General features: G+C 38.8%; 1 protein-coding gene across 8 annotated transcripts in view; it reads right to left on the reverse strand.

The window, feature by feature from the left end:
• WASF1 (WASP family member 1) overlaps positions 1-12,331 on the reverse strand; it is a 188,391-nt gene that overhangs the window by 68,848 nt on the left and 107,212 nt on the right. For 2 of the 8 annotated variants that reach the window (XM_075923105.1, XM_075923103.1), the window contains 2 exons: positions 2,809-2,897; positions 1,136-1,296 (listed from right to left, as the gene is read on the reverse strand). The exons of 1 other annotated variant lie outside the window; for it this stretch is intronic. In XM_075923105.1, the coding sequence (XP_075779220.1) occupies positions 1,136-1,268 (133 nt within the window). In that variant the 5' untranslated portion in view covers positions 1,269-1,296; positions 2,809-2,897. Of the gene's footprint in view, positions 1-1,135; positions 1,297-2,808; positions 2,898-7,342; positions 7,417-8,270; positions 8,393-12,331 lie in introns of those variants that run through there. 5 more of the 8 variants (XM_075923102.1, XM_075923104.1, XM_014573697.3 and 2 more) reach the window with 4 other exon arrangements.

Genomic DNA, 12,331 nt, shown 5'->3' on the forward strand with positions numbered 1-12,331 from the left:
GCAAGTGGAAGCAACAGAAGAATTGTTGGTATAGATGTTGCGGGTCTTCCTAACCATGTTATGACTAATATTTGGTAGGCCCTAATTTATATGGCTAGAATGCCAATGTCTTACTGTTATTTTTGACTATCTGTATGTAGTGCCATACAGCTGAACACCTTTGCTGTTACTGAGAAAGATCCTTTTTAGCCTAATCTTTCTCTCACTGAAGTCAATGATAAAATCACTGACTACAATAGGACCAAGTATGAGGGCCCATAGTGACTACTATGCCTTCCTTATTCTTGATATCAAATTTCTGAAAGTTTTTGCCCCTTGAAGGGATGCAATTCCCAGTTGGGGGATGGCAGTGGTGAGAATAAGTATAAAGTGGAAATCAGTGAGGAGGAGAAGTGATGAAAGGGGGTTGGGATGATAGAAGCAGAAGAAATACTCTTCAACACATGGCAACTATATTTAAGCATGCTAATTAGGGATCTTACTGGGTAACCAGTTAAACCATTACCCAGTAAGCATCACCCATAATGAGTGATGCTTACCAGATAATAGTTAAATGGTACTCAGGAGCAGCCCCCTGCCTGCAGCCCAGCCATGGGCAGAGAGTGGCTGCTCCAGCCCTGCAGGGCCCCCTGTGGGGAGGCTGGGAGCTGCAGTGGCAGCCTCCATGGGGTGGGAGGCAGGAGTAGCTGGTCTGGAGCAGCCCCTGCCTACGGCTGGGGCTGCTCAAGCCCACCCCCTTTAATCATAGTGGCAGCACTGCATTTAACTGTTGAACCAAGTAACCAGAATTTTATTTCCTAATGCTAACTGTGCTGTTCACTCTGTAATGTTAAGGCAGAAACATTAACACTGTAACTTGGAAAAAGCAGAGTTCTTCCTCGTATCCACTTTGTGTAGGCTTTCATCTCCAGAACTGTCAGTGAGCACCTTTCATAAGCACTAACATAATTTACAAGATAACAAAAGAAAACATAAGGGTCAGAACAGTTTGTGTAAGCCAACGTTAATAGAGAAATAAGGTTTTTTTTTTAAATTTTGAATTTGAAAATGTGGTTCTGTTTCATTTACAAAAAGTGCCAGCAAATGACATTTTAGTTTGAAATGAATTGTAAAGTTAATAGCACACTATACTTACTTAGACTACTCAGTTGTCTAATTATATTTGCCAAGGAGATATTGGTGACACATTCCAGTTCATTCTTGATGCCTCTGGGCAGTGCTGTGTGACACAGGTGCCTGGGGTCTATGTTTCTTTTCACTAATGGCATTTTGAGATATCAGAGGGTTATAGCACACCTGTGAAGAAATTAAACAAAAGCATGATTATAGCATTCCTTAATTATTTTTGTTTAGATCAATACATCCAATCAAGTCATTAATACTGACAAGTTTAAAATTAGGGATGTTAAAATGCATTTAATTAAGTAAACGTGTAACCATTGAAAATTTCAGTGGTTATGCAGTTACACACAGGGAGAACAGTCAGATCCTCAGGAGCCAGAGCACATGGGAAACACTGGCTCCCGCCTGCCTCCCCGCACTGCTGCCTCTGATACATGTGTGTCCCAGGAGCCTGCATGTACCTGTGAAGGTTAATCAATGAGTCCTGGCCCAGAGATCGAGGCTGTGGCATCAGGCTCCTAGGCCATGGTGATGGGGATCAATGCCCACATTCCGAGGAATGTGGATGTTCTGTTGCTTTGGAAGGAGATCCCCTAATCAACTTGTCCATGGAGGTCTGGGCCATAACTGGGTCCTTTGCCTGGCTTAGCATCTGCTGTACCAGCCCACTTACTTGATTCTTGGCCATGAGGGCTGTCTGGGATCCAGGTGGCCCTACAAGGGGTTTGGATACCTTGCCACTCCTAAGCATCCCCTTGTAGGGTTCAGGGTCTGTCCACAGCAATACCCTTGTGTAGCTCCAAGGCAGGCATGTATCCAAACACAGGTCCTTTGCTGAAGCCCCCTTGTCCTGTGGTGCTGACAGATCTTTGGGCTTCAGCCACTTCTTGAGCACCAGTGAAGGGGAAAGATGCTGTGCACTGACAGTGGAATACTAGGTATGGAGCCCAAATGAGAGGCTCCTTGAAAAGCTCCTCTACCGCCTTGAACTTGCATAAAGGCTAGTCACAATGTGATCCTTTATGTATTGAGTTAATACAGCTTGAGCCTCTCTAATCCGGTACTCTCTAGTCCAGCAACATTCATGGTCCGGCATGATTTTAATTAGTCAGATGTCTACTTATCATGGGTGGCTAAATTTCCCACAGTCCCATAAGTGTGTTTATAGCCACCAGTCCTGGCTCTCAGTGTTTTCTGATGTTATTTAGCTCTAATTTACCCCTAAGTGTCTTATAAGAGCCCAGTAAGCAGTGGAAGTGATGGTAATGCTGCTAGACAATATTGACCTCCTATGGTTTGGCAAATTCTCTGGTTTGGCAACTGTCAGGTTTGGAGGGTGCCAGAGAGAGGTTGAACCTGTGGCCTTTAAATACAATGCTTTTGTTAAAATAGCCATTACATTCTGACATGTCTCTAATTTTTTTAAGCAGTAGAAATTCTTTTGATATGATTTTCTTGTTTAATTCCTAGTCCAACATATAATGGCAATGGTGAGAAAAAGTGAACACTTTTTTTAAAAGTACCAATTTAATGAGGTTTGAACGAGCTACCTTTGAAAAGTGACAAATGGTCTGGTAGCACTTTATAGACTAACGAAACATGTAGAATCCATTATGTTACATGCAGGCACAGATGCTTTCTCTTAGTTGTTGAAGGCTTTTAGACACTTTTCTTCCTCATTCTTACCTTTTTCAAATGCCTCTGGCAGCTGCAGAGGAACCTCCCTGTGGCAATTCTACCCTGCACATGCACTAAATTTTCCAATACGAGCAACGCTGTTAAAAGGACAAGGATTATGTCAGTTTCATTCTACTCCTTATGCTAAGGGAACAGTTTGGGGATCTCATTGCTTTATGCAGCACTTTGGGATCATCTAAAAGCTATTTATATAGGAACTCCAAAGCTCTTCTATTAAAATAGGAGGGAATGAGATTTTTAATAATCTGTCCCCACCCTGCAAAAAAATCACACCACAACACTCATGGTTTAGCAAAAGAAATATAATGTTTCACCAAAAATTGTAAGTTTTAGTGACATAACTTTCAAAATATTCTACTCTGCTAGATTTGCTTGGTACAAAGTCACACAAATTAGGGACACCATTTTGAACAGTATCCTGCCCCGCACTCCATGGGAACCTGGCAGACATCCTGCATGCAAAGTCACAAAGTGAGAGGCAGGGTGCTGCTCGCTTCAAAATGGCATTTACCATCAGAAAATGGACAAAACCACACACGTGGTTTTGTCTCAGTACTGGACCTGGGACAAACTTTAAAAAAGCAAGACTGTCAAGCTTAAAAGTGGATGAATGGCTTGCCTATCATAAGCACATGCACAGGGACTATTTTCACTTGCAGAACTCGCCTGCAGAACTATTTCAAAAGTGCAAAGGGTGTGGGAAAATGTTAAATTGCTGCAATCTTGTCACAAATGAAAACCCCAATTGTCAGCATAATAGATCTCATTTTCTATCAGGGACAGTCAGACAGGAAGACTGGAAGGATGGCAAAAGTACATATAATTGAGAACAAAAATGCTCCACCTTTGCTGCATACTTGCTGCCCACAAAACTAATGGATATTTAATCTACATTTCAGTCTTATTCTTAGAAAACACATAGAATCTTCCATAGAACACAAGAGGACTTTTTAAATGTTACTTCTGATTAAGTTCTATTTGGGGGCTATCAACCTTTGTAGTATTTTTTTAATGTTAATAAAAGTTATTTATCTATATCCCTATACAGTGTGCTGAAAATGTAGCTCAGAGTGTTCTTGCTTTAACAGATTTAAAGACATATTTTCTTTAATGTACTTTTGAGCCTTAATATTGCCATGATTCTTGCTGCCTAAGATTTAAAACATACTGTCCAGTAATGCCTTATAAGCCCCAATTTTCAGTCAATCATTCTCTGCTAACAGAATGCTACATTTCAAGGTTTGTGGCAGTCAAATTTAATATACATTTAAAAAAAGTAATAGAGTACATAAACAATCATTGTGTTTGCCTACAGAGTCACACACTTTCACTACTCAGATCCTTGCTTTATAAAGCATTTTGGGGATTGTCTGAAAGTTGCTAGCATATGAAACTCAACGTTTGGTGTATGAAAACAGGAGGGTGGAATTTTTAGGAATCTACCTGCCTCCCTCCTCAAAAAAGTCTAAAACATAGTCCAGTATAAGGAATATAAAGTTTCACCAAAAACTCCCAAATTTTAGTGATTAACTTAACTTTCAAAATATTCTACTATATAAGTAGAAAAGTAATATTCATGACATTACAGGAAACTTAGCTGCCATAACTTTATTCTGAAATGTTGGCATTACAGCCTCAGATTTAGGTCGAATTCTGATATCCTGCTAGCATAGCTCCACAGTGGTAGTAACTAGATTTCAGTGGAGAAGGCAAGTGTGTAAACCAATGGTGGGCAACCTGTGGCCTGCAGACTGCCAGCTATGGCCTCCCACAGCTCCCATTGGCTGCAGTTCACTGTTCCTGGCCAATAAGAGCTCTGGGAAGCAGTGAACAGCAAGTCCTTGTGGCCAGTGCTACGTCCTGCACCTTCCATTGGCTGGGAGCAGCAAACTGCAGCCAGTGGGAGCTGCTGGTGGCCGTACCTGCAGCTGCAAGATTGACAACCTGTCTGGCAATCCACGAGAGGCTTACCCTGATGAGCCTCATGTGGCCTATGGGCCACAGGTTGCCCACCATTGATGTTAACACCTAGCTACGGTGTTCATTACTAAGCTATCACTGAAGTTACCTACATTATATCTGTCCACTCAAATTGGGAGTGTGTAATTTAGTAGTGTGTTAACTATATTTAAAAGTTAAAATTATGTGTCTAAGAAACTAGTACTGGGCTCATGCCCTTTAAATGCATACTACTTCAATTAGTGTTACTAGGAGAGTAACACTTTACATTCCTCTGCATGCAAGTATATAATTGAATAGAAACGAGTTCCCTACCATGCCATCTATGGGGATTTGGGGATTTCCAGATCACTGGATTTCTCCTTATACAGGTGGGATGAGAGTGTAAAATAAGTGTAAATTAAAATTCGCCCTTCTGTGCAGACATATTAGGAACTCATATTGAGCACAAACTCTCAGTGGACAGGATATGTGGAAGGCAAACTTTGCATCAACTTCACTTATACATGCTACCTCAAGGCTACAATGGGCTTTTACAATGTGAAGAATTCTGCAGGATGAAGGACTTTACGCTGGCCCTCTGTAAACAGTAAATGCTGAGATGTGTGCTAAATGTCCTTCTTACCCTTGCTATTAGGATGAAGCATTCAGCACAAAGCCCTCTAATTCTTTAACAACACCTGCAAATGATTAAGGTGAGATAAATAGCATCCACACTTTGCCAACATCCACACTTTTGTTAAGTGGGAATGTTATTTGTTGCTATTCTATTACTCAGATTACTTTCTGGACTGAAAGTCTAAATATGGCTATGTTTTTTTAAAAAATCTATAATTAAAGAGGTTTGTCTCTTTTTTCATTTCAAGATATCTGTATCTAAACCAGGCAGCAAATGAGCTTTAATTTTTTATGCAATAATTGCTTTTAATAATATTATCTTATTCAAGTTCTGTACCTACTTTATGTTATCTACAATGACTTTAAAGATTTTTAATACAGAAATAAAAATAATCGACTATTATCAGCTCCCACATGTAATTAACAAAATGCAAAGATGTACAGATTTACTTGGTGTCTAGCTTGTTTAATAGCTGTAATTTATTGATTTATTTATTTACTAGCGGGCTGCACCCCGTACTCACTACGCTTGCCAACTCCTTTCTTAGCCGGGGAGGGCTCTTACCTTCTTGCTTCCGGGAGGGTCCAAGGCCACCCCAGCTCCAGCTATCCCCCCCAAGAGGCTGAGGCAGCCCCAGTTCTCTCTCCATGGCCACCAGAGTGGAGTAGGGAAGGGCTGGGCCGAGGCCTCACGGGGCCAGGCCCAGCCAGCAGGGGCAGGGAGCAAGTCCAGGCCAGCCCTGGATATACGACCTCTCCCCCCTCCCCTCCCAGCCTCAGCAGCCCCTGCTCTCAGCTCCTGGTCACCATGGGGTTGGGCTGGGCAGAGGCCTCAGCACACTTGTCTCTTCACTTCCCTCCTCCCCCCGGGGAAATTGTTCCAAGCCCAGCTGGAGGCCATGTGGCTGCCACCCCCAGCATCAGGGAGGGGTGAGGCCTGGTGGCTCAGGGCGGAGGGAGGGGCTGCAGGCGGAGGGAGGGGTTGCAGGATGCAGAGTGATGCATGATGTCACTCTGTTGTCCCACCAGAAAAGTTTTTTATAGATAGGTAGATTTATTTATTTCTGTCTGTCTGTCTTAGAAAATAAGAGACCTGTTCATACTAAATCTTTTCATAAGGTGAAGCACTTACTACTTTTAGTAGCAGGACTACTTGAAAACAATAAAGAGCTAAGCTAGTAGCCTGACACTTTGACATCACCCCCAGCATCATACACAACTGTCACTGTTTTTTCCAATAAACTAAATTACATGTTGTGTTAAATACCAAAGTCAATAGAGAGCTATACTTCAATTTTAAACAAAATCATTTACTTTCAATTAAGTACTTAAATCAAATTGTGAAATTAAAAATATATATTTAGCTATTTTTCAGTGAAAGAGTATGTAAAAATAATTTCCTAAAGCTAAAAACACCAAAGTTACCAAAAAAGAATCTTGATTTAAACCAAAAATAACTACAACATATTCAAATAAAAGGATACTCAAAATAGAATTATAAGAATAGCAAATGTTATATTGTACTACTTAGTTGATATATTGTTAGATAATTTTAATATGAACTTCTCTTCGTTCCATATTTGTGGAAGGAATTGCCTTTCTGGCCCATGACACACTAAATGTACAAGATGATTAAAAGGTTAGAGACTAGGTAAGCCACTATCATTATAATGCTTCATGGCCAAATGAAAAGATTAAACTCAGAAAATTGTAAAACACCGTTTTTTTCAGATATTGAAGATATCACATTAAACTGTAATAGAAACCACATAAAAGACCTTCCGTCGAAAAGTTTACTGCAAATAAAAGGGTTGAACTCCAAAAATGGGTACTAGTTCTAATTATGTTACTGGAGCAAGAATTAAAGACTAATTTAATTCATAATATACATGCAAATATTGTCACAAATATTTAAGTTATATACATAGAAATATATTGCACATACATGCAGTTTTACTGTTACGGTCTTAACCAAGAAGCATCTGATGGCTCCTTGCATTCATTCTTCTACTGCAACTTCTGAATATGTAATATAATTTTAAATGTTAATACATGCACAACTTCATCTCATACACACGCACACACACACAACATCTTTGTATTAGATACATCATTTAACATTGCTACACATAACATACATACATAGACTTAAAAAGAGGACTGTTGTAGAGTTTTCTGGTAACACTACTAAAAATTCATCAGGCTCTCTCAGACCCATTATTTTTCTTCTAGAAAGCACATTCAAATCATTTGATTTCAAAACTTTATAGAAGCACCTTGTTTCTAATTTAAGCACAGCTCTGAACTAATAAATTAATTTTGACTAAAAGTTCTTCTCCATCCCCATAAGGCTAAAAATGTATTAGGGATGTATAGCTTACTATGAATTTGAAATTGCTTTTTAAGACCTAATGTTTACCTGATGACATTTTTTTTCTCACAGCATTAATCTGTTCTTTCTGTTAGCAGCTTCTGCATACAGTATATCACACAAAAGCCCTATGATGGATCACAACAAAAGCTCTTTGTAATCTTGACAGAGACAGATAACTAATCCAGTGCCAATTTAAATCCAAAATCTCTAAAGCCAGAAATAAAGCATAACTTCTGAGATTCTACCAAATCTACCATTATATATTATCAATAATGAAGTTACACGGTGTGCTTATCAAATAATTAAATTAAATGAATTAAAACACACTACAATTCAATTCCATAGATACTCATCTATCACTTAAAGTTAGTGTACCTTTCAAATGCATATGCCAATTTTACAACTTGATTTTTAAGAAAAATTATTACAAAGACACAGACCTGTTCTAAAATGGGTAGCATTGTGCTGCAGTAACAATAAATATTTAAAGAAAAGGTACCTGAACTCAGCAGCTAAGAAACGTAAGGTAACCCTAGACAAAAACTGCTTGGCATAGAGAAGATATTCAGTTCCCACCTCCGCTACAGCATTAAACCTCACTGTTACTCATCGGCAATGTATCAACTTTTAGAATTCTACACACACAGAAAGCACAGTCAACCTAGTCAATCACAGAACTGTAGCACTATTAATCATACCGAACACCTCCAGTCATTGGATTGCTTTGAAACGGGCTGGCACTTGCACAAAGGAATTAGAATTCAACACACAGTGTCTTGCCTTAACAACAGAGCTATCTTTTACAAAGAAAACACAGAAGCACTCACCCCCAGTGACCAAAGACTTCCTTTTTTCCTCAGAAACGTGAAAAGAACCCCCTAAAGGCAGAACGATTAAGAAATAATTATTCCTTTGGTTCCAAGCCATAATTGCTAAATATTAAATTATGATATGCCAGAAATGAGGAAAATGAGTGGCTATGCTGGGGTGGAGAGAAGAAGAGGGAGGAGGAATAAGACAGTCTATGCAGCTCATTGCACTGACCTTACTGTTGAATCCAAGAAGGAAATTGGATGCTAATGAAATAATAAATAATGTCAGACAACTACAATAGAACTGAGCATACAAAAGTCTGTGACTAGAAAACCTGACACAACATATGAGCTAATTATGCTGTTGCTATATATTAATCCATAAGTGACATACAATTGTTTTAATTATTACAACTATTGCTTCAGACACATTTGACTAAACAGTAGACAGTGTCATAAAATTATTTTATTAAAGCTTTTCATGCTTGGATAGTTTTAAGTTTCTTTTAGAAAACACAAAAGATGTTACTTAAACAGATATTTATAAAAGGTGATCAATTGTTCTTTTCAATATTAAAGAAGTTCATAATTTTAGTAACAGCCTGTTAGCTTTCCAAAGTAAAATTTCTACTAAAATCCCAAAACAGACACATTGTATTTTCTGGATATTTACAGAATATTAATATGATGATTACGGATAACTTTTTTTCAGCTTTAAGGAAGAGTTAAAATACGTCACATATTGATTCAGATAGGGTAATGATTTGCTCATTATCACTAGTTGGGTTCCTTTCTATATGGATTTTTCTACTTGCAAACAACAAAATTCCTCAGAAGGCGGGCTTGTTGCACAAGCCTGCCAATATCCATAAATAACATACTGCCTTGTCTACTGAATCCTGTTTTCTCTATAATGGTGACTCACATTTTAGTATTATTTAAAGTGTCTGAACAGTGTTCTGTTGAAAAAAAAAAGTTAGTTAAATTGATAAAGGTTATTTACTTTCAAGCAGAGATATTACTAAATATTCTAGAGCTCTGAAACATAGATTATTTATATTATTTAAGAATAGGGGTTGATCACTGATCCTTCAGTCCTTGCTAAGGCAAAATGCCCCAGTAAAGTCGAGGAATTTGATGGAGTAAGAACCGAATATTTCAGAGAAGTTAGAGGGAAGAAACTTGAAGATTATCCAATACATTTCCCTGTAAGTATAAGATTGTTCTTGACAGTATATTTTCTAGTGTTTGTCCAATCTAGTTTTCAGTGTCCTAAGTGACAGAGCTTCCAGCACTTCACTAGGAAGATTATTAAAAGCCTAGTACATTTCTCTAGTAGGAAAGTATTTCTGTTATTCAGCCTAAATTCTCTCTCATGGGCAGTTCTAGCTCTTTCTTGGTTTTGTTCCTCTATACTCCCATGTTTCACACACAATAATTTTTCTTCTTTATTGTTTACTACCTTCACCTATTTGTAAGCTTGTTATAATCCCCTCATTATCAGCCACCTAATCAAGCTATAGATGTTACTTTTTTTGTAATTTTTTTCCTCATAAATCATTTCCATCATCTCTGATCATTTTTATTGCTCTTCTCTGAACTCTCCTTAACCAATTAATATTTTTCTAGTCACATGGTACCCTGAAATTAAGTCCAGACTTCAGGTACAATTGTACTTGGGGAATACAGGTACCAGTTTGACAAAGCATCTACACGTGTACTGAAGTGCTTTGGTGAATAGGGATGACCTGCTGTATCAAAACTAATCAGAGACATTTACTTCTTTGTTTTGTGACATGGTGTCTATGCATTTGAAGTTCCAAATCAATTACAAGTTTCAAACTTATGTTTCATTTGCAGTTCATTCTGTACTGTAGGTGCACTGCAGCAATTAGGTGCTAATTCAGTAAGGTTTTTAAATGTGTGCCCAATTTTAAGCATGACAGTTATTCCATCGGCTTGAAGGGACTACTTAGACTTGATATTAGATATGTGCTTATTAAGTACCTTGTTGAATAACGGCCTAAGACAGGTTCGTCTGTCCCTTTTAGATTTTTTTTCCCTCTACTAACGATATTACTTTGAAGTTTTGCAAGTCAAATCTCATTTTACTATTGTCTATGTTTCTAATTTGTGTATTTCCCTCCAGGAGCAGGCTCTTAGGGCCACACAGATAGATCTTTGTTCCTAGTAGCAGTCATATTGAAATTAATAACATTCCTTACAGGAGAGGGTTTGTGGGACAAGGGCCATAGCTTTTAGCAGGTAATTTACTTTGTGGTTTCATGCTATGGAGAGTCATTAGAACAGACTCTACATAATGTAAAGTCATTAGAACCTTTACAAGAAGGTACAAAAATTATTTATATCATTACTTTTCAGGCATAAACCAACTGAAATGAGCAATGTGGTGCCAACATTTGCATCTCTATTAGCACACTTTGATAGAGACACTTTTGACCTCTAACCAAGAAATGCAATTCTCTGTTTATGTATGTTCTGGTACTTTTTCTTTAAATGCCTTTTTATCGCTTAAAATTAACTGTACATAACTTCTAGCTTTTAATTAGGGATGTAAAATCCAATTTGTTAACCAGTAAAACACTGTTTAACCAGTTAACTAATGGGGGGACAGGAGAACCGCTCCAGCCTGGTTGGAGTGCTTCCACTGTCCACAGCTGGGCTGAAGTGCTTTCTCCACCCAACTGCAGGCAGGGGCTGAACCAGCTCCCTGTCCTCATCAGGCGGGAAACTTCTCCAGTCCCCACCCATTAAAGGTGAGGCTTACCAGTTAACCTGTTAAACATTTACATCCCTACTTTTAACGGTCCTCTGAAGCCTTGAATTTACCAGGTCTAAGTAAAAACACATTGTAAAAATAGTTTGTATTCCAGATAAAACACACATCCCTTAATAATTTCATGGGATCTTAAGTACCTGCAAGATACAATCCTCCTATTTTTTCTTAGGTTTAAATACTAAAATTACTTCTAACCATCATTTACTTTCTGTGTCTAAAAATACATTTGAGAAATATCCATATTAGGGATGGCAAAATGTTGTAGATAAAATAAGCAATCTCATGAATTTCTTGAAATAAACTCGTACTTTTCTTTCGGTTCAAATCCTTCCCTAATAAATTTGGGTAAGAGCCTGATTCTGTCATGCCCAGTGAGTAGCTCTTACTTATGTGAGCAGTTCCAAATGAGCAAAGCCTCAAAGGGCTGTTCAACAGATACGTCAGTATCATGCCCAAAGTTTTTACATTCTTGTGTTTCCTGATTTCAGTCTGGAGTTTCCAAGCTAACACAAAATTACCTTTCTGACAGTATTTCAAATAGAGACAAAATCATGGAGTGCTTAAAACTTTGGATTGCCCCCCTTTATTGTTTTGATATATAAGAGAGAGTTACTCACCCTGTGCAGTAACGTCTGTTCTTCGAGATGTGTGTCCCCGTGGGTGCTTCACTCGAGGTGCTGGGTCCGTCCCAGCGCCGCAAAATGGAGAAACTTCCTTTGCAGTAGCCCTGCCGGCCCATGCATGCGCTCCTGTTGCCTCGCGCCGTTCGCGCCATTACAGCTGAGTGCGGGCCGGCTTGTCAGTTTCCTCCCAACCAGAAGCATCTGAAACAGAAGCTCCGAAGCAGGGAGGAGGGTGGGTCGGGGAGCACCCACGGGGACACACATCTCAAAGAACAGACATTACTGCACAGGGTGAGTAACTCTCTCTTCTTTGTTGAGTAGTGTC

This window comes from Pelodiscus sinensis, chromosome 3, assembly GCF_049634645.1.
Source record: "Pelodiscus sinensis isolate JC-2024 chromosome 3, ASM4963464v1, whole genome shotgun sequence".
NCBI lineage: Eukaryota > Metazoa > Chordata > Testudines > Trionychidae > Pelodiscus > Pelodiscus sinensis.